This window comes from Schistocerca serialis, chromosome 1 (assembly GCF_023864345.2).
Source record: "Schistocerca serialis cubense isolate TAMUIC-IGC-003099 chromosome 1, iqSchSeri2.2, whole genome shotgun sequence".
NCBI lineage: Eukaryota > Metazoa > Arthropoda > Insecta > Orthoptera > Acrididae > Schistocerca > Schistocerca serialis.
In genome coordinates, this window is record NC_064638.1 from 385,720,908 (window position 1) to 385,745,324 (window position 24,417).

Below are 24,417 nucleotides of genomic sequence, written 5' to 3' on the forward strand. Positions count from 1 at the left end.
ATTACTGATCGCATTTTCACCTACATTGAGCAACTCTTCAAAATATTCCCTCCATATGCCCAAGGCATCCACAGGATTCACCAGCAGTTTTCCTGACCTGTCCAAAATACTTGTCATTTCCTTCTTACCTCCCTTTCGAAGACTGCTAATTACACTCCAGAATGGTTTTCCAGCAGCTTGACCCATAGTCTCCAACCTGTTTCCAAAGTCTTCCCACGATTTCTTCTTGGATGCTGCAATTATCTGTTTGGCTTTGTTTCTTTCTTCAACATAACTTTCTCTGTCTACCTGGGTTCTAGTATGTACCCATTTTTGATACGCCTTTTTCCTTTTACAGGCTGCCATGACTGTATCATTCCACCAAGCTGTTTGCTTCATCCTACTTTTACACACTACTGTTCCAAGACATTCTTTAGCCACTTCTAGTACTGTGTCCCTGTACCTTGTCCATTCCTTTTCCAATGACTGTAATTGACTACACTCAACTAACTGGTACCTTTCTGAGATCGCTGTTATGTACTTGTGCCTGATTTCCTTATCCTGAAGTTTCTCCACTCTTATCCTCCTGCATACGGACCTGACCTCCTGCACTTTCGGCCTCCCAATCCCAATTTCGCTGCAGATTAAATAATGATCAGTGTCATCAAAGAATCCCCTGAATACACGTGTGTCCCTCACAGCCTTCCTGAATTCCTGATCTGTTGTTATATAGTCAATGACAGATCTGGTTCCCCTGCCTTCCCAAGTATACCGGTGAATGTTCTTATGTTTAAAAAAGGAGTTTGTGATTACTAAGCCCATACTGGCACAGAAATCCATGAGTTGTTTCCCGTTCCTGTTGGCCTCCATATCCTCTCCAAATTTACCCATAACCTTTTCATACCCTTCTGTTCGATTTCCAATCCTGGCGTTAAAATCACCCATGAGCAGAACACTGTCCTTGTCCTTTACTCTAACAACTACATCACTGAGTGCCTCATAAAAACTATCCATCTTATCTTGATCTGTCCCTTCACAATGCAAATATACTGACACAATCCTAATTTTCTTGCTAGACACTGTCAAATCTATCCACATCAGTCGTTCATTTACATACCTTATTGCTACTATGCTGGGTTCCATTTCTTTCCTGATGTAAAGCCCTACACCCCATTGTGCTATTCCTGCTTTGACTCCTGACAGGTAGACCTTGTATTCTCCCACTACCTCTTCTTTCTCACCCCTTACCCGAATGTCACTAACAGCTAAAACGTCCAGCCCCATCTTACTTGCAGCCTCTGCCAGCTCTACCATCTTCCCAGAGTAGCCCCCATTGATATTAATAGCTCCCCATCTCATTACCATTTGTTTGCCAAGTCGTATCTTAGGAGTCCCTGGTTTGTCAGTTAGAGGTGGGACTCCGTCACCGCCAAAGGTCCGAGGCATTTTGCTCTGATTGTTGCCAGCATCATATTTAAAGTACCAGGGAAGCAGGTTGCTAGCCTTACTTGCCCCGAGTCCCATTGGGTTTTACCCCTAACGGCTGAGGGACTAACCGGTGGATTTGGTAGTCTTTGCCGTATGAGCACAAAGGTGACCACGACTCAGAATATGTCCGAGATGCCGAGCCTTATTCCAAAGTAACTGGTATCCCGACTGTCAGGACCACTTACTTGGCCACTCATACGTTGCCCGTGGTTCATGAACTAGGACATGACTACAGGAACCCACAGCAATGTATCCCCGAGTGAAAATTTGGGCCATGATTCTGACACTATGCAGTTAAGCCTGAAAGTACAGCTTTTAAACTTTCATCTGCACCAACTGTTTGTCAATTGCCCCATCCCATTGCAGCTGCTTCAGCGATAAGTACTACACAGTGGAGTGAGTGACGTTTGTGAATTACTGTTTTTACATTGGTAACATGCTTCCTTCATTATGTCAAAGTGCGAAGTTTCTAGCCTGTAGCTGTTGCCAGAGACCTCTCAATTTTGAATATTTTTATGTTGCGGTTCGCAAATGCAGTGTAAATGAATGAAACAAATTAACATGGTTGTTAAAGAAGTAACACAGCACTATTTAATTATTAACATCACCGTAAATTTTTTTTATTTTTAAGCTCATACTGTTAAAGTGAAGTACATCTGCAAAATCAAAAATCATTAATTTCATTTCATGGTCATTCTTCAATTGCTTAGGTTTGTTAATTTCGATTTTGAGGAATCTATATAGCTACAAAATATCAATAGGAGAATACTGTTGAAATAATACTGAACATGTGTGTATGAGGTTGACACATTACATACTCGCAGATTACTTACTACTCTGGATGTAGAATAATGTGGCCACCTCTTCCTCCTCTTCCCACCCACTCAACATCACATGAATAAGAGTTTTCTGCTTGTCAATCAGCTGTACAGTACTTTGTGCTTGGACTTTAGGCGACTGCAGTGGGGAAACACAAGTGACACACAACTGGTGCATACAAAAGTTTAGAAGCTGTACTCTTGGGTCACAACTGGGTACTATCAGAATTCTAGCCCAAATTTTTGCTCAAGATCAATTGCTGGGACTGATATTTTGCAACTGTTTTTTTTCTCCTTAACCCTTTAAGTGGGTATGACGGATATATCTGTCCATGCTCTGCTATTGCACAGTGGGTTCGACGGATATATCCTTCCACTGCGTTCTGTGGCTAGTAGCTAGTGGGAATGACGAGTTATCGGCCTGCCATTTATTTATATGTGGTATTAGTTGAGCTTCGTCCACTAGATGGCAGCTCTTGTCACGCAACACAGCGTGTTCTAGGCTAGTTATAACACTGTCCACCCGAACGCGCGTCGAGAAAATGTGTCCTGTGAGGCAGCCGCAAAAGCGCGCCTTTTTGTCTGTGTTTACTGCAGCGTTAGTGAGTGATCTTTTGCAATGGCGAAAAGAAGTCGTGTATCAGATTCGGAGATTGAGAAGCTGCTTTTAGAAAGTGACGATAACTTCAGTGACAGTCTGAAAGTTTTCAAGATACAGATGTTGAGGCTAGTCAAAGTGACTTCGATTCAGAAACATCTGACAACGAGACACTACTGCAGCAGACAGTACCTAGTGAATTTGCGCGTGCTAGTTCAGTTCGTATTCAATATTTGTTCAGTGGTAATAGTGGTACAGTTGCGCCTCTAAAATAAAAATATGAGTTGTTTTATGTGTTTTGTGGATGATGCTTTGTGCACAATGATAGCTGAACAGACGAACTTATATGCAGAACAGTTCATAGCTTCTCATCCCAATTTAGCAGCACACTCCAGGGTTCACAGTTGGCAGAATACTACACGCGACGAGGTAAAAACACTTATTGGAATGTTTGTACTTCAAGGAATTCTTCACAAACCAGACCACAAAATGTACTTTTCAAAGAGGGAATCAGTTGACACACCTTTCTTCAGGAAAGTGATGAGTGAAAAGCAGTTTCATCTTCTATTGAAATTCCTCCACTTTGCTGACAATACCTCATATGATCCACTAGGCACTATCAGCAGAAAACTATTCACAATTCACCCCATTATGGAGCATCTGCGGCATAAATTCAGATCAGTGTACATGCCAGAAAGGAACATCACCGTTGACGAATTGTTGTTGCTCTGGAAAGGACGGCTTGGATGGAAGCAATATATTCCATCAAAGTGTAGCAGATTTGGCATCAAATTGTACGAACTCTGTGAAAGCAGTTCCGGGTATGTATGGGGCTTTCTTGTTTACACTGGAAAGGACACTAATTATGGTAGCCACTATCCAGATGAAAAAATAACCTCTAGATTTGTTTTGGAGCTTGCAGACGATCTACTCAGGAAAGGCCACTGACGATCTACTCGGGAGGGCCACTGCATTTATCTTGACAACTGGTACACCAGTACAGATTTGGTGGACAAACTAACCAGCAATAACACCGATGTTATCGGCACAATGCGGCAAGGCAGGAAGGGGTTCCCTGACTTTGTAAAAAAGGAAAAACTGAAGAAAGGGGAGTACATAACAGGGTACAAAGGCAAGCAGATGGTAATGAAATGGAAAGACAAAAGAGACGTCGTTATGGTCAGCACCTTCCCTGACGATACATTTATAAATGTAAACTCTAAGAAGGGAATCGTTCAAAAGCCACAAGTTGTCGTTGACTACAACAAGAATATGGGGGACATGGATAGGTGCGATTCTCAGTTACAAAGCTACCAGATGGCCAGAAGCAGGCAGAAAAAATACTATCAGAAGCTTTTCCGCCACTTGTTGGACATTGCATGCTACAATGCATAAAATCTGTACAAGAAGCATGGTAGCGAACAAAGTAGAATGAGCTTCCTGATTAGTCTTGGTGAACAGTTGACCATATCTTCACCACATCAAGGGACATCAGTAGGACGCCCACCTCGAACACCAAAAGCAACACGCCTTACACCCAGGCATTTTCCAGACCTTCTGCCGCCCACAACGAAGAAAAGACCAACAAGGAGGTGTGTGGTGTGTATGAGAAAAGGCATTCGCAAAGAGACTTCATACTGGTGCGCAGAATGCAAAGTTTCCTTGTGTGCAGAATCTTGTTTTAAAATGTTTCACACTGAAAATGGTATGTAATATTGTGAAAATACAGTTTTGTTAACTTCTGCAATATATTTTATTCATCTTCACCCAATATCAATTTAAATTCAACAATAAAAATGCGAAAGAAAATGTGAGAACAGTGCGCAGCACCACCGCGAACGTGTGCGCTGACATATATTACCCACTGTGGAAGAGGCGCGCGCGCGAACTACCCACTTAACAGGTTAACATTTGAGGTGAAGTTGGTACACACACACACACACACACACACACACACACACAGAGCACTCCATTAACCCGTTATTAGGCACATACAAAAATATTATGAAGAAAAACATATTGTGTAACTTAAAGTAAATGTATATTGTCACATGAAAAATTTTACATGGATCTGGACTTGTCTAACACTGATCTACTTTTTTTTCCTGAAATACATTACCCATACAAGGCTCATAGGTACTACAATCTTGTTCCTGTGTCTGAAAAGTGAAATGTCATAAAACAATTCCTCTTTGGCACACAGCACAGAACAGTTCAACATTTTACATTCCCTTTGACCGACACTCTGCCAAGTGGCCAAAACTTGTCATACTGTGCATTGTTCACTGGCACATGAGCTGCAGTCTACTACTTCTGGGCTGTTTGAGCATCCAATGATGGCCTGCCAAGTTTCCTCTTCTCAGAAAACACTTGGAATTGTTTCAGTGAGATTTTGCTGTCATTTGTTTCTCACTGATGTAAGAGCTGTGCATACATGACACAGAAATCTAAAGAGAATCCAAACAGATGAAGATACCATCATTTTGAGTTCAGTGATACTCTGCACAGTTCAGTAAGTGTTAGTGCCGAATCCACTCCCCCATGTACTTATTGTACTGGTGTAAAGCACTGGGGCAAGGCACTTGGGTCTTTTTCTCCTCCTCCATATTCCATCTCTTTATACACTTGTAAGAGGATGAATCCCACAGAAAGCTTCCCAACACAAAATTTTACTGTCTGTCCATGTGCAGTTATGACCACAGAATTATTGCCCTTCCAGTAGGCAAAACAGCCAAACCACTGCTTCAGGAGCTTTTTGTTACCATCTGAAGAGCAATTTTCCTATCTCCCCCCCCCCAAATTTGCATGTTGAATTACATTCAACTGTTTCATATAAATTATTAGATCCAGCGTACAGAAAAAAATTGTCAAAATGTACTTTACATGGCCACCACATCAGTAAGAGAAAATCTGTCTGCTTCCATCTCCAATATCCCGAAAATGAGTATTCTGTGCAGGCTATCACCTAACTAAGGGGTTTACTGAAAATTTATGGAAAACGGAAATTTCTGTCACATTCAAAATTATTGTCCACCCACGTATTTCAGGCCGGAGGCGGATAGCATCAGTTAGCATTGCTGACAGAGCATGCTTCAAGACTATGCCAGATGCGACCACCAAGAATTGTGGAAAGAATGTCACATGTGGTTCTGAGGTACACAAGCAGTATGAGAGTTTGAGAGGATGCTCACACTCAGCCTCGGGAGCAACAGCACACACATCTTCTGCAATCTCCTTTCCTATTTTTTGGACTTCTATCCACCACAGCTCAGCCACGATGGCTCCTCCAAGCAGTTGGTGGCATCCCTATGCGCAATTTTCCTGTATTCAGTCCCTGATAATGTATGACATGCTTACCTACTGAACCTTGGTTTTCACTTAAAATGTCTATGTACGCCCATCTTTCCTAGTATTCTGGCAATCACCCCAATTCGGCCTTCCGTTCATTGTGCTATGTATAAAAGTACCACAAACACACGTATTCACAAAGTTCAATATAGGAACAAGTACAATTATTGAATATTAAACACACAGCTACTGATGACTGTGTGACACAGTGAAACATTTTACACATACCATCATCCCTCAAACTCTGAAAACAGATTTTTTCGAGTATTTTTGAGAAGTGAACTGTACAGCTTTATGAAATTTACATCTAAATGCTGACCTTCAATACCTCTTAGTTGAAAGAAAATTGAGTCTTCTCTAACTATTTGTTCGAAGTAATTTTCAGATACGACAACCAGATACATTACGTGATCAAAAGTATCCAGAACCCCCAAAAAACAAATGTTTTTCAAATCAGGTGCATTGTGCTGCCACCTACTGCCAGGTACTCCTTATCAGCAACCCCAGTAGTCATTAGACATCATGAGAGAGCAGAATGGGGCGCTCCATGGAACTCACAGACTTCGAACGTGGTCAGGTGATTGGGTGTCACTTGTGTCACATGTCTGTACGCAACATTTGAACACTCCTAGACATCCCTAGGTCCACTGCTTCCAATGTGATAGTGAAGTGAAACGTGAAGGGACACGTACAGCAGAAAAGCGTACAGACTGAATTCTGTCTGTTGACTAACAGAGACTGCCGAAAATTGAAGAGGATCGTAATGTGTAATAGGCGGACATCTATCCAGACCATGACACAGGAATTCCAAACTACATCAGGGTCCACTACAAGTACTATGACAGTTAGGTGGGAGGTGAGAAAACTTGGATTTCATGGTCAAGTGACAGCTCAAAAGCCACACATCACATCGGTAAATGCCAAACAATGCCTCGCTTGGTGTAAGGAGCGTAAATATTGGACAATTGAACATTGTAAAAAACATTGTGTGAAGTGACGTATCATGGTACACATGATTCGATGACAGCGCGTGGGTACAGTGAATGCCTGGTGAACATCGTCTGCCAGTGTGTGTAGTGCCAACAGTGAAATTCGGAGGAAGTGGTGTTATGGTGTGGTCGTGTTTTTCACGGAGGGGGCTTGCATCCTTTGTTGCTTTGCGCGGCACTGCCACAGCACAGGCCTACATTGATGCTTTAAGCACCTTCTTGCTTCCCACTATTGAAGAGCAATTTGGGGATAGTGATTGCATCTTTCAACACGATCGAGCACCTGTTCATAAGGCTTGGCCTTTGGCAGGATGGTTACACGACAATAACATCCCTGTAATGGACTGGCCTGCACGGAGGCCTGGCCTGAATCCTGTAGAACACCTTTGGGATATTTTGGAACACCGACTTTGTGCCAGGCCTCAACAACCGACATCGATATCTCTCCTCAGTGCAGCATTCCGTGAAGAATGAGTTGCTATTCCCCAAGAAACCTTACAGTACTTCATTGAACAAATGCCTGCAAGAGTGGAAGCTGTGGCTATGCGAGGGCCAACACCATACTGAATTCCAGCATTACCGATGGAGGGTGCCACGAACTTTTAAGTCATTTTCAGCCAGATGTCCAGATACTTTTGATCATGTAGTGTATATGTAATCAGAAAAATATGAAAGAAAAACTGCGCAGTTTATGACTGACAGGGTACAAAAATGACTGTCAGAACTGCTAAATGGAAACAGTAAAAAGTAATACAAAACAATTCTTTGAGAAAAATTTCACACAGAATACTAATATTCAGTGTTTTTGTTTTTTATATGGTGGCATGCAGAATAACAAGTGAAACTAGAAAAGTCTCTTGTCTATTTGTAGCTTGTCTAGGTAAAACACAATGATTGTTGAAAGTTCTAATTCTGTTGTTAGTATTCTTACTTTAATATCAATTTCCAATAAACACATATTTAACAGATGTGCACAAAATGCTTAGTGAAAAATAAGCCTGTACTAAACATTAAACTTTAGATGTCAAACAATGGAGAATCCACAACAGAATAATGACAATATTATTATTACTACTACTCACTATATAGAGGAGATGATGAGACGCACACAGGCACAACAAAAAGACTGCTATACATTGGAGTTCATGGCCAAGTAGAACGAACGAACGAGTGGCGCGCGCGCCCATACACACACACACAACACACACACACACACACACACACACACACACACACACACACACACACACACACACAAATTAATTGCATCTTCGCAACATAACAAAAATAGTGTTAAATGTTTGGTCGCCAAATACACTTTTCTAAACTGTCTCACCACACAATCAGTTCAAACAAAAATGCAAGTTTACTATTAAGAATATCTCAGTTTTTGTCTGCACTCATAAAAAGTAATAATTAAATAAACAGTATTGGAGACATACCTGTGCTTCATCATTGAAGTTCAGATTTTTACAGTTTTCTCTGGCCGTGCCCAATAAAGAACACGACAATCTAAATATTTCAAACAACTGTGTGTCTCGGAAAGACGATGCAATCTTCCGATGTTTCGTTAGAGAGCGATTTGCATCTACATCAGAAATCTGATTCATCTCACATGTTAGCTGCGATAAGAGCTGCACGCCAATCATACAATGCTCCACACTACCCTTTAAATAAATACAAGACGTTAAATTATTTCAGACAATTCATTTATGATGCTGACACTTATTATATCCATGAAACTGTACAACTGACAACAGCTGAATTATGCATAAAAAGAGCTAGAAAATCACTCCTATAAAATTAAATAAAATGAACAGAAAGAGCAAACTGTTGATTAGATGTTCTAGATACAGACAGAGAAAGTTATATTGCTTTAATTGCAAGATTAAATAATTTGATTTAATACAACAGGAGGTGAGGTGGTAAGCACTGCTTTGAACATAATTTTTCACATATTGTGAGATAAATCTGGTTGGTTACTGCTTTACCAGACCCATCAATGCAACTGTTAATGTCCCCATTTGGCATACAATCAAATGAGCTTGTCAATAATCATTGGAAAAGTGTCAGAAATGGAGCCTACACATTGCCATATGCAATTTCCTTAGTCCATATTAGTGTAACACACAAGTAACACCAACTCTGTATATATTAAGGGAAGCTTGTTTCAATATTAGAATCTGAAAAACAAATAATCAGGCACACACACAGATTTTTTGAAATATTAAGCTGGTGTAACAAAGGTATCTCAGCGTTAAGTCCTCTTAAAATGAAAAATGCCTGAAATGAAAATTTAAAATGTTATTGTCACATACAAAGGAAATACATAACAATCCATACTGAAAAAAATCAATAAAAAACATTGTATTGCAATTTATGTTAGTATATGTATTTTAGCAACATCACCCATAAATTTCCTTCCAAGAGAAAATTTAAACAGCTCGTGATTTATTTTAGCCATTTTCTTGTAGAATGTATAATGTCATACATATTACAATAATTCTTCTGCAGGTACAATGAAATTTCTTTAAAGCTTTCAACAAGTACAATAGTGTTTGGCTAAATGATTGCAATTTCATTAGAAAGATAAAATTCTGCTGCCATAATATATTTATGACACCACTTCATTTAAATTCTCTCTCACTCCCCCCCCCCCCCCCCCCTTCAGGCAGGGCAGAGTAGTGACTGAAAATGAGATTTAATTTCACTCAAAAGACACTGCATTTATTTTCACACAACACTAAAAATGATTAAAGGTAACTACCTCTCTTTTCACTAAAGCAACCATATCAGCTGTTTCAAATGAATACAAAGGCAAAGAGCCAATTATTTCTGTTGTCATCTTTCATATTACACTGCACACTGTGTTTCGATGCTCATTTCTGTCAAGAGACCTGAAGCTGCGTCAATAACAGTCTTGAATAATTTTATGACAGTTTCCAAGTCTACTGCTGCATTTTCTATTGCATTGTGCACTAGCACTATGTTTAGAAAGTACATTGATACGAAGATGGTTATAAAAATGTGAGGAAGCATGAAAACATAAGAAACAACCAAAAATACCATACAGAAATTTCAACTATATCAAAATAGCTGAAAAAATTATACCACATTTTTTGCTGCTGAAACAGTGTAAAATAAATGCATGATGGATTTTTTTATGAAGGTGCGATAAAATATGATACTGGCTTATATTGCACAGCTTCACTCCAATATTGCTCAAAAATTTGAACTATACAATAGCTTTTTGCTAAACGACAAGATACACTTTCATTCACAAAGCTGGAGAGGTCTTTAGTACAAGAATACAACTGGTCACAATGAACAAAAGCACACACATAAATTAATGCAGTTATTGACTTGTCTAAAAGCACAATGACTGAACTTGTAATTATAAACAGAGGAAAAATGACTGCAGACTGGCCAGTTTAAAGAAAGAAACGGATGGAGGGAGGGATGGAGAGAGGGAGGAAGGGGGGGGGGGGGGGAAGGAGGGAGGAAGGAGAGAGAGGAGGGGGGAGTACGAAAAAGTAAAGGACATTCATACCTCATTTGCTCTGATAATCCAAATGGCACTTCTTGTTTGTTACTGAAGAATGAGCTACCAATCACAAAAGCTGAGCAAATCTTATATTTTGCATTACTACAACTATTACACTGAAAATTGTCTCATTTATAGGACAGCTCTTAATTTTGCTGTATTTACTAATCTTATTTACTGCAACAGTCCCTAACTGTACTTCATTTAGTTCTAGGTGGGTTTTTTTTCTTTTTCTTTTTCGAGAAAATCCTGGTACTATTGTCTTTGTTGTAACTGCCTCAGTTGTGAAATTACTGTTTATGTATTATTTCCATTACACATGATTTACTTCAACAATCAGTCTTTCTTCTGGCCTGTAAACTTTGAAATAAAAATAATCATACTGGTTTCAAAAACTGGGATGCATTTAACACTTAAATAAGTTACTCCTGCACTATGACCTGCCTTTCTGTGTGTAAAATGATGCAAAGAGCAACAGCAAACTTGGATACTTGCACACACAATAGGTAACTGTATAAGCCACTGAATGAAAAGGTGAAAAATAAAAAAACTCATGAAATTTTTAACTACTGCAGTTTATTTCTCGTATGAATTACAAAATACACATATAATAAATAAAACAAATACTCAGTTACAAACTTTTTATACAAAAATTTGCTTTCTGCGATGACCATTTGATTACAAGCTTTACACATGCAGTACTGTAGGCCCTGCTCTGAGGCTGCCGGAAAAATAAGAAATCACTTATTTTCATTATAGGCTTCTTAAATCTTCCTTGCATCACAAATATAATGCAGTAAAACACAATTCACCAGAACAATTACAAGGATTAAATATGAATATATCAAGGATTTGTTTTAAGCTAATCCATGAAAGTATAGATGTTACCGCAACAAAGAAGCTACTGAAGTGAAAACTGTATTTACTGACACTTTCAGAAATACAACCCTTGCACATAATGTCCATGACCCAAAAGCAAACAGTCAGTTTTTCTAATGAACCTACATTTCTTTCTTTTTCTGTAATGAAAAGTCACATATGATGTACTGAATTTCTTTCTTATAATTACTAGGAAAATTTTTTGCAGTCAGCTAAATGTATTCGATAAAATGATGTATTTTTTAACAATTTCATATGAGGTAAGAGTGCTATACCATGGACTCCCTTTACATGATCTATGCTTTCATTGTTCTTTCCGACTTTTGCATTTAGGTCTCCCATAATAATCAAGATGTCTCTCTTACTGGTACTTTTAATGGTGTCTCTTAAGGAGACGTAAAACTTTTTTCTTCAGTATCTGAGGTTTCTGTAGGAGCATAGCATTGGATGACTGTGGCATGTCAAACGTTTGTCTTAAAACGTGCTGTCAGTAGTCTTTCTGAAACCGGTTTCTATTCCACAAGACTCTTTTTCACTCCTTTGGTTAATGAAAGTCCAACTCCACTTCTGTGCTCTGCATCCTCTTATAATGGATCTGGGAGATGTGTTATTTTCTACCGGATTTGTCGATACCAAATTGTAAATGTTTTCTTATATTTTTGTCCGAATTTTTTTAAAATTGTATTTTGCCTTATTTTATACTAATTTACTTATATTTTTGAGAGTGACAGCATACTGATTACTATTAGTAGATGTGACGAGGAATATCAAAGAGACCGATTACAAGTGGAAGCTTGTGTGTTGTGTAAAATGTCTTTAATGCTGGAGTCGTCTTTGACTGTAGTCAGTTGGCAGTGAACTCTTGGTGTGTGTTGACGGTAGAACAATGTGCAGGTCGCCATCATAACAATTTGCTAGTGAACAGGAAAAATGAATTATGTTACTATTTTTTTATATAAACTTTAAGAAGAAACCACATTCGAAGAAATGGTATTTGAAGCACCAAAAATGAGGCAAACGCATTGAACCAGGTCATTTCTGCAGCCGATCTTCCACTAGACGACTGAAGCCAAGACAAATATCATCTTGTAAACATTTCACGGAAAAGGTACTGTCGCGAAATATGCGAAGTACAGTATATAAAAATAGTGAGCATATTTCACTCTCCAGCGGGTCCAGAGTATAGAAAGGTGTATCCATCTTGTGTTTGGATTTCTCCAAAATCTAGCGGAGAAATGAATGAAAATGGGGGTATGTTTTCAAATTTCTGTGCCAGTCACGATTTGGTGATTGGAGATACATTATTCCCACACAAGAATTGCCATAAGGTTACACAGGTATCCCCTGATCATAGAACAGAAAACCAAACTGATCACATAGTGCCAAGCAAAAAATTTAGAAGGTCGCTGATGAATGTGAGAAATAAATGTGGGACTGATGTTGGCAGTGACCACCACCTTATTGTTGCAAATTTTAGACTAAAATCATGGTTAAAAATAGAAAGTTCGAACAACGGAACAAAAAATATGATGTGGAAAAACTTAGAACAACAGCAAAACAAGAAGCTTTTTGTACTGAGCTAAGGAACTGATACGACGCTCTCCAAGCAGCACAGGAAAATGATGAAAATAGTGTTGTTGATACATGGACTCAGATTAAGGACATCTATTGCAATAAACAAACAGGTCCTTGGCTTTAAAAACCATTTGAAGAAAGATTGGATGTCTGAGCGTACATGGAATTTTATTAGCTGTAGGAAGGAGATTAAGGCAAAATTAAATATGAGTAAAATAACACAGCAGAAAACTTGAATGCAAGCTGAGTATGCAGCTACTGGCTCTCAAATAATGAGTACTGTGAGGAATGATAAGAGAATGTGGATGGATGAGCAAGCTCTGAGACCAGGGACAGCCACAGCAAGGGGTAATGCAAAAGATCTGTACCTCATCACTAGGATGTTGTCCAAAAAAGGTTTCAATAATAACAGACCTGTGAAAAGCAATGACAGGTCGACTGTTGACGACAGAAGAAGACCAACTTAGAAGGTGGAGAGAACATTTTTCTGAAGTTTTAAACAGAGAGCAACCTGAAGAGAGGGAGAGGTAATGGAATTTTCCAGATGCCACTGACAGAATCAATGTAAACACACCAACTACGACTGAAATTAAAATAGCTCTCAAACAGATAAAGAACGGGAAGGCTCCAGGAATGGATAATATTGCACCTGAGGTGCTAAAAGCAGACACTGACACCACCGTAAATCTACTGCATCCGTTGTTTGAGAAGATACGATCAGAAGAGAAAATACCAAAGGATTGGAAAGAAGGGCTGGTTATTAAGTTGTCAACGAAAGGGGATAGTACCAACTGTAATAACTGGTAAGGCATCACCCTCCTATCTGTACCAAGTCAAGTACTCTGTAGAGTGATGCTAAATCGTACCAAGGACTCAGTCGAGGCACGACAGAGAAAAGAGCAAGCTGAGTTTAGAGAACACACAAGTTGTGTCGATCTCATCAACACACTGCGTATAATACTTGAGCAGACTGCAGAACACACTCTATCTTACATTTATTGTTTTTGAAAATGCTTTTGGCTCTCTTAATAGGTGAGATATGTGGCATACCTTGGAAGAATATGGAATACCATCAAAGATAATAAATATTATTAAAGCCATGTATGTTGAATATGAATGTGGGGTGCTACACAATGGGAAACTTATTGAATCTATCCAAACAAATGCTGGGGTGAGGCAGGGATGTACTCTGTCACCTACCTTGTTCTTCTTGGTACTGGACAGCGTAATGAAAAAGAGTTGTTGATGGTAGGAGAAGAGGTATTCAGTGGGCAACGCAAGACATGCTTGAAGACCTTGACTTTGCTGACGATAACTGTCTGCTCTCGCAAAGACTGCTTGACATGGAAGAAAAGTCGGAAAGACTGAAATAGGAAGCAGAAGTTGCAGGACTTAAAATAAATGTTCAGAAAACTAAGGAAGTGAGAACGTGATCTGAAAAACAAGCAAAGCTAACAGCGTATGGAAAGGAACTGGAACAAGCAGACTCCTTTGTATATCTAGGAAGTACCGTCTGTAAAGATGGAGGGGCCAAGGAGGATGTAAAGAGTCGAATAAGGAAGGCAAATGGAGCCTTTGTACAACTGTACCCTGTCTGGCATAATAAGAACATCTCAAGACGAACCAGATGTTATATCAAATGACAAATTCCGGGAGATGACAAACCAGCGACCAATCCGTGAACAAATAAAGGAAAGAAAATGGAGGTGTATTGCTCACACTATATGCAAACAACAAGGAGCTGTTGAAAAGCCAGCACTGGATTGGAACCCACAAGGAACACATAGACGCGGCCGCCCGAAAAAGACATGGAAAAGAACAGTGGAAGTAGAAGCTCTGAAAGCGGGTGTAACATGGACATAAATGACATGTTTGGCTGCCAACAGAACCAGATGGAAGGTCTTGACTGCTGTCCTATGATCCAACAGGAACAACAGGAAATAAGTAAGTCACTCAACTAAGAGTGCTATAAAGGAACTGATCCACTGAAAGACAAGGCCTTTATCACTGTGACAGATGATGAGTCACTAAAAAGTGTTCTCTGCAAAATGAAATGTTACTAACCTGCATGTGGTGGACAAAATATAACAGACAGTCATTTAGTACTGCTTAGTGCCACCTTTGGCATCGAAAACATCCTGGGTATTTTGAATGTACTTCTAAATGGTGTCAGTTAAAGTTTCTATCATTGCTCACACAGAAACAATCATAATTCCCTGAGAGATGATGTAGCAGAGTAGAGCTCTGAACAGTCTTTGCCAATATACACTACAAAGGCTTTGATGACAAACAAGTCCAGTAGTAAGGGATGCCACAGAGACATGTTATTTCATCTTCATGCTCATTTCAAGTCAAGTCAGTCGGGGCACCATTTTCTCCCAGATATACAACACTGCCAGACTGTGCACCATGTTCACCTAAAATGGTTTCATGGATTTTCCTTTCATTTAAAGACATCCACACAGCACATTTTAGAACTGTAGTACAAGCATCTAAACCAATACAAACACTCTACATTATGTACAACAGCTCTAGTTGGAAACAAAAATTAAGCACTGATGTAGTGTCAGCATAAAGATGACTAATATTGAGACATAAACTCAGATTTTTGCCTAAGTTAATAATGGAAAGCCCCGAAAGTGGATGGCCACTTGCTTCTCTCTGTTGGACGTCCAGTACCGTAATAAAAATTCTCCTTCTCTTGATACAGAAGTTTTAGGTACCTGTAGAAGATTTGAAACTGAAAGATGTTAATTATGCAAGTGTCAATAAGTATGTAAGGTTGTATGAGACTGCAGATCAAAAATACCCCAATGTTCACAGATATGCTGCTGTTCCAATAAACTTCTACAGATGTTATAGGGCAAAGAGAAAATAAGAGATGATAATAGCGCACTAGTCAAGCCAGAGAATAAACCTTGGAAACAACATGGCCACATTATTTTTATCAACCCCATTCTTCTAGCACAACACACGTGCACTTAAGTTTCTCTACAAAAATGACCAAGTCACCTGAAGTGAAGATTCCAGTGTAGTTTCCACACAGCTATAATAAATTGATGTTGGAAATTTGAGATGACGATAAGATTTCTTAAGAATACTGAAACAGCCAACGTACAACTACTGTGTTCTTAGCACATATATGGAAACTAAGTACATCAACGGATAGTAAATGTTATCAGTGATACAGCCTGGCCTGAAAGTATCATTTAATTCTTCACAAAGGGGTCAACACAAATCTTACAGTAATTTTACGCAGAATTTGGTAAATGCATTACGACTACCACTGATGTATAAAGTAATGTTACATCCTGCTACGAATTTTTATGCATCATGCCTAAATCATACAAAGACAAATTTTTTTTTTATATCCATCTTGCAGTTAAACTCTATTAGATGCCTTTTTGATAACAATAGATAATGAAGACAGTGGTGGTATAATAAAGCCTGATCCCGACATATCATGCCGATCCTTTCAATGACCATGCCATAGTGGTATCAGTAATGAACAGATGATGTTGCCAAGCTGTTACTTGTGGGTTTTCCATTGTGTGTGTATTGAACTGAGGACCTAGAAACGATGGAGAGGCTTTGTCCTGCCAGAGCCCTCAGTGGTTCATAATCCCACAATAGGCCACAGCAGTCCACCTGCCCCACACCGAACCCAGGGTTATTGTGAGGTTCAGCCCCCAATGTACACCCCCCCCCCCCCCCCCCCAATCAAGAACGTGTCATACCAGATACCAGGCGAGTGCGAGTGTAGCCCCAAATATTTGCGTGGTAGGGCAATGATGGTGTACGCGTACGTGGAGACAGTGTTTGCGCAGCAATTGCCGACATAGTGTAACTGAGGCAGAATAAGGGAAACCAGCCTGCTTTCACTGAGGCAGATCGAAAACAGCCTTAAAAACCATCCACCATCGCACCGGAACTTGACATTAATCTGACAGGCAAATTCGTGCCGGGGACCAGAACACCTTCCTACTCGGGAAGCAGTGTGTTAGACCGCACAGCTAGCTGGGCGAGCTGCGTTTTCCATTACTCTTCCTTCCTTCACAGTTATTTCTCAATTCTTTTACTTTTTAAAGCAGGTTCTAGAGGGACCATTCGATCTCCACCTCCCTATTTTTATCTGCTACTTACAGTCTTTCCATTACTCTTCTGTGTTGGGAAGGCTTGGCTCTTAGCACTATGGGAGTTAACTGCTTTGGTCATCAGTCCCCTAGAGCTTAGAACTACTTAAACCTAACTAACCTAAGGACATCAACACATCCATGCCTGAGGCAGGATTCGAACCTGCGACCGTAGCGGTCGCGTGATTCCACACTGTAGCGCCTAGAACCGCTCGGCCACTCCGGCCAGCGTTGGGAAGGCTTGACATTACTAAGCCAGTTCTGTTTATAATAACCAAATCAACATGTCATAAAATTAAATACTTAACATTACATACACAAAATACATCTACACCCACAAAAGTTTGTTAGGAACTTTACAATAATCTACTCTGCATAGTTTAAGTTATCTAGTAATGTGTAAAAGACCAAAATAAAAGTTGATAATATACAGTACCTTATTATAATCCAAGTAAGGAGAATGTTTAAAATAAACAGCTAAGACATACCTGCAGAAACTGTGTGACATCAGTGACAACATTTCTAAACACAAATTCTTCTTTGTCATTATCAAACCAACCAAGTTTGCTTATACGTGCAAACAATGTAACTAGTGCTTGAATTACAAAGTTAGGTAGCTTCGGACGAGTAAACAAATAGTTTAAAACATAGTTACCTGCAAAGAGTACAAAAATCATTTGGTGAGTTTCTACACATGAATATATAAAAAAATTAAAATATACCCTACTAGCAAAACTCTTGCAGCAAATTTTATTTGTTTCCTATTAGGCCAAAAACGCAATTCAGTATAGTGTTCTCCCAAAACTGATAGTAACCAGTGTAGTGTAAAATTCTAGGGAATAGGGTGGTTGGTTGATTTGGAGGTGGGGACCAAACAACGAGGTCATCGATCCCATCATATTACAGCCATGCCCTTTCAAAGGAACCATACTGGCATTTGCCAAAAGCGATTCACGGAAATCGCAGAAATCCTAAATCAGGATGGCTGGATGCGAGTTTGAACCATCAGCCTCCTGGATGCGAGTCCAGTATGTTAACCACTGTGCCACCTCAATCAGTAGGGGATAGGGGATACTGACTTTGTACAGCTACATGCAATACTCAAAAGCAACATGCACAGGACAGGAAAGCAAGGGAAAGAAAACAGCTTCATGAGACAATCCTGACATGATTAAAATCAATAAATCAGTTGAAATGCCATTTACATGTTCACTCACTAACTTTTAAAAGCGTTAAATAATAAATTGGCACCAGTTTGTACTTTCTGTGCCTACCTAAGGTGTTTGACTGTGTGAACCACAGTATTCTCCTAGGTAAATTGAAGTTTTATGAGATTGATGCCATAGCCTACCAATGGGTAATGTCATCTCTAACAAAAAGAATGCAGAAAGTTGTACTTAGTACAAAAGATTTTTTACGTATATACAGAGGTAACAATGTAATATGCACAACTGCACATCAAAGAACAACTAGTCAGTGATACTAGACAATGTTCTATTTGCAATTTTGATTGAATTGTATATATCACACAACTACAAGTTTGCACTTACCGTACATTAGAATAAATGTCTAAAACAGTCAAGAAAATCTTTATTTCTGACATCTGTCTGTTCACCGAGTGTGTACTGTGATTGTTCTTTGAAGGTACCATAAACAAAAATTTCCTCAATTGTTTTACACATTCACTCTAATATACTGTAAGTGGACACTTGTAGTTGTGTAATATATACAGTACACTCCAAACCACATCACATGAAATGGAATATTGACTAGTACTGCTGATTAGTTTTTCTTTGATGTGCAGTTGTGCATATTACATTGTCATCCCTGACTATATCTAAAAATCTTGTAAGTACAGTATATGAATGTCAAAAAACTACAAAACTGGTTGTATCTACAGCTAATCAATCTTACTGTAAATTACTCTCATTACATTGTACCATGTCATGCAGATGCCTGAAAATGGGTTAATGGCGAAGCTGCAATTGCAAAATGAAATTCTAACAGCTGAAAGCAAGATGAAATTCTTCAATAATTTACAGAAGCTGTGGGCCCATACTACAAGACAACAAAGTTCTTAAGTACCACTTCCTGGTTTCCTGTGAATGGTCTCACCCTTAATTTTAAAAAGATACAACATACTCAGTTCTGCATATCTACAAGTACTTTAACAATGACAACGTAATAAGTGGGAAGGAAATAATAGGGTGGAAATTTTCAAAATTCTTAGGTGTCCATAATGCTGAGAATTTAAACTGGAAAAAGCAAATTTTTCATAAAACAACTTAGTTTTGCCACATTTGCACTCAAAATGACTGCAAATCTTGGGAAGAGAGACAGCATTAAGTTGCCACATTTTCATTCCATAATGTCATATGGAATAATGTTAGGGAAAAACTTATCTTCAGAAAGAAAGTCATCATAGCTCAAAACCTTGCTGTGAGAATAATGTGAGATGCTTATCCACAATCATCCTGTAAGACAACTGATTAAGTAGTTGAGCATTCTGACTACTACCTCACACTGTATGTATTTCCTCATGAAGTTTCTTGTAAAAAATCGACTGCCATTCAGGAGGAACAATGACGTACATAACTACAATACTAGAAGGAAAAAAGACATTCATTACTCCACATTAAGGTTGTCTTTAACACAAAAAGGATTTCACAATGCCGCAACTAAAATTTCTGATCACTTACCCAGTGATACAAAATTTCTGACATACAGTAAAGTAAAATTTGAAAACAACCTGAAAATAGTTCTCCTTGACAACTCTTCCTATTCCGCAGAAGAAAGTATATTATTGTAAAATGTAAAAGATGTTTGTTAGGAATTACTAACTCACATCTGTATATTTTAAAAAAAGACTTGGTTAGTGCAAGTAGGACTCACACTCTGAGGGTTCCATACAACAGAATCACACACTGAAGTGTCAAAGAAACTGGTATAGGCACGTGTATTCAATTAAGGAAATACGTAAAAGGCAAAATATGGCACTGCGGTCAGCAAAAAGTGTCTAGTGCAGTTGTTAGATTGGTTACTGCTCCTACTATGGCAGGTTATCAAGATGTGAGTGAATTCAAACGTGGTGCTGTAGTCAGCGCACGAGCGCTGGGAAACAGTGTCTCCGAAGTAGTGATGAAGTGGGGATTTTCGCTTACGACCATTTCACAAGTATACCGGCTTTCAGTGCCAATGGCCCCTTCATATACCCTTGATGACTCCGTGGCACAAAGCTTCACACCTAGCCTTGGCCCACCAACACCGACACTGGACTGTTGATGGCTGGAAACATGTTGCCTGGTGGGACAAGTCTCCTTTCAAATTGCATCAAGCAATGGAGACAACCTCATGAATCCATGGACCCTGCATGTCAGCAGGGGACTGCTCAAACTGGTGGAGGCTCTGTAATGGTGTGGGGCATGTTCAGCTGGAGAGTGACATGTACGTAAACATTCTGTCTCATCACCTGCATCCATTCACGTCCACCGTGCATTCCGACAGCCTTGGGCAATTCCAGCAGGACAATGTGATAGCCTACACATCCAGAATTGCTGCAGAGTGGCTCCAGGAACACACTTCTGAGTCTAAACACTCCCGCTGGCCACCAAACTCCCCAGATACGAACATTACTGAGCATATCTGGGATGCCTTTCAATATGCTGTTCAGAAGAGATATCCACCCCCCCCCCCATTCTCTCTCTCTCTCTCTCTCTCTCTCACACACACACACACACACACACACACACGCACACACACACGCGCACACACACACACACACACACACACACACACACACACACACACACACAAAATTTGTCTATTGCAGGAATCTTTAAGATTTTTGCCTGTTATTGACACTGATACTGGCAAGTTATCAGTCTTGCAAATTCCAAGATTTTCAAGAATGTTTTAATTTTATGTTTGAATTTGGATAACAAAAAATGTGATACAATTACAAATTAACAGTTTTTGGATTTTTTTTTCCTTTACTTGTACTATTTAAACTTGCTTCTTGACCACTCCATGATTTGAGGTCAACGGGAAGTACCCTATAGGTTTTGATGTCTGAGTTTGAGAGTATGAAAATGTCTGACATACATGGCTGTATCTTTTGACTGCACTGACTTCCAACCTTACATTTATTACACTACTACAGGACTATATACTTTAGTATCTGACAAATTTCGAACTCAGAAGTCAATCCATTCCTGAGGAAAAGCGTCTTTAACAGTCAGGCACACACACAACATAGAGATCCTATATGGGTTCCGTTTGCATCAATTGTGGTGTGGGATACACAACCCTAAAGAAATAAATAAATATTATAAATGTTCAGCATGTAGCCACATCTACAAATTAATTTGCTATCAGAATGTAAAATGACTTGTTACGCATCATCACGATGTATCATTCAAAATGATCCATGGAACATGAAACATAATTATTGATAAGAACTGATGTAACAATCTTCTAGCAGGAAGTGTCCACAGAAGTTTATTTCCTTCATAAAAAAAAATCTTTTTTTGTTTAATGTGAACATCTTCAAGACAATCAAGTAAATACTGATAATGGTAAACAAATGAGTCGACTATACATATTGTATTTTTCTCCTATATTCAGAGAAACAGCTGCTATGAAGATCGTTAAATGTGATATGTGTTAATACGACCCACGACAATAAACTGGCCGAGATAGGAGCCACTAGAAATGATCAATCAATGACATCACTAACAAGACTGAGTTACAGAAGAAACCAGTTCGTCATCACAATTTTCACTAATAAAACTAAAAGACTGTGACTTCACTAGTCAATGCACAATCGCAGTATCAATTCTTCAGTACCCCACTACAGTTACAGAGGTCTAGTGTACAACACAATCAATGCCATTGTTGAACCCCCCCCCCCCCCCCATGACCAAATGTGTCACTATTTTCATTATTGATCTTTCAGCTGAAAATAATGACCCTGTCAAGCCTTATCATAGAGGAGTGTACCCTGTTCCCAAATTACTGTTCTTTAAAATGTCCATATCCACAATGCAAGAAACATTGGTAATATCCATGTCTCAATCTAGAACAGCATTATACCACGTAAGAAGTGTTTCACGGCTAACAGTTCACTTATTCAACAGCCTACCTAGTGATTTAAAACAGCAACAACATAAGAAAATACCTTTAAACGTAACTTTAAGCCATTTCTGAAGAAACAGAGCTTCTATGTTACTTTAAATCCGTCTTGATTGCAATTTTTTTTTATTATTATTCATAATAATAAAAAAATACTGCTGGTTATTGTAGTTAATTTATTTAGGGAAAGCACAAAATACAAAAATCACGATGGTCAGAAGAGAATTTTGCCACAATGCTTCATAATAGAGGTCCACTGCTTTAAGCTCTGTACCTCTCATTCACAGTGAATGAAAATGCCCTAATGATCAAAAACCAATATTACTGAAATGTATTTTTTTTTATTATTATTATTCATAATAATAAAAAAAAAAATTTGCAATCAAGACGGATTTAAAGTAACATAAAATCACTGATTGCTGTTATCCCATAAGACATTATGTCTGTTTTTGCAAAACAGAGCTTCTTTTCAGTTAAAATATCTACATATTACTGAAATGGACCAATAAATAATGGTGGTGGCAGAGGTGTACTAGTAAACAACATGAACTGTATCACCACCCACAGGAACTAAGTGACATATTTTAAACAAAATACACTACAGTGTGAACACTTTAATGTGGCAGATGACCATGCATGTAAACAACTAGAACTTAGATGACCAAGGGAACAGCAGCAGTGCAGGGGAACAATTTTTGCCTCCCCCTCACAGACTGATTCAAGGTGATGGAAACAACTGAGCTCTTCTGGTGTATTGGGAGTGGTACTTGAATGCTGTGATGGAATAGGATTAGGCTCTTCATCCACTCCAATATAAGAAAATAAAAAACACACACACAACAAAAAGGAAAGTAGAGTACACAAAGCATTTGGTAATGGCTAGAACATAATTGCTTACTGAGGTTGGCAGTGCCATAAGCAATGTAGTTCAGGCCCAACCTCTAGCAACGTCTCAAGTGCCCCCTCCCCACATAAACTACCATGTTAAAGTGTCTGCACTATAAAGACATCTATGACAAACATACAAACAAAAACATTGCTGATACCATCCACACAATATATGGCATCTAACTTCAAAGAACAGACTAACAGCTCACAATGTTTATTAGACCCTTCTCTGGTGCACCTAGTTACTCTCTCAGTTCTAGCTTCCACAATTTTTCTCCCTACACAGCATTCAATGTTCACTTGTTTATTTTTAGTTTTTTCCTCTACTAATTTTAAAGGTGGAACTGTGTTGTGTTTTGAGAAAATCATGTTGAAAAATAACAAAATAATGTACAACCACAAAAATTCCCAAAACTGATAACAGTAGTTCTTATTTAATGTAAAACGCATATTATTCATGGAAAATATTATAGGCCCTGCACGTAGTCACCAAACAAAAGCTAATAGCAGATCACTCAAAATTAGTCACCCATGACTGTTTCCACCACCCAAAACCTCCCCTAATATTACTCATAAGAAAGAAAATTAAGAAAAGACATATGCCATTCAACATCCCCCTACATCATTAGAGGTGGAGAACAAGCATGGATGAGTCAAGTATGGGACAGAACATAGGACGCAGACTTCTGAAAAGAGCCACATACTGCTGGTTATTGTAGTTAATTTATTTAGGGAAAGCACAAAATACAAAAATCACGATGGTCAGAAGAGAATTTTGCCACAATGCTTCATAATAGAGGTCCACTGCTTTAAGCTCTGTACCTCTCATTCACAGTGAATGAAAATGCCCTAATGATCAAAAACCAATATTACTGAAATGTATTTTCCTCTCTTCCTTAAGTGTAACAGTATCCACTCGGTGAGCTCATCCAAACCATTCATCAGTCTTTACCGACACACTTTTACAGACAAGATGCAAATCATCACATAACCCACAGGCCTACACTGGTTCCAAACACTGTATTGTTGCCATCCAATGTTGAGCTCA

General features: G+C 38.9%; 1 protein-coding gene across 4 annotated transcripts in view; it reads right to left on the reverse strand.

Annotated features, from left to right (window-relative positions):
- LOC126470994 (exportin-7) overlaps positions 1 to 24,417 on the reverse strand; it is a 244,019-nt gene that overhangs the window by 209,517 nt on the left and 10,085 nt on the right. For all 4 annotated transcript variants that reach the window (XM_050099047.1, XM_050099056.1, XM_050099063.1 and 1 more), the window contains exons 3-4: positions 17,840 to 18,006; positions 8,663 to 8,887 (exon numbers count right to left, since the gene is read on the reverse strand). In XM_050099047.1, the coding sequence (XP_049955004.1) occupies positions 8,663 to 8,887; positions 17,840 to 18,006 (392 nt within the window). The remainder of the gene's footprint in view (positions 1 to 8,662; positions 8,888 to 17,839; positions 18,007 to 24,417) is intronic.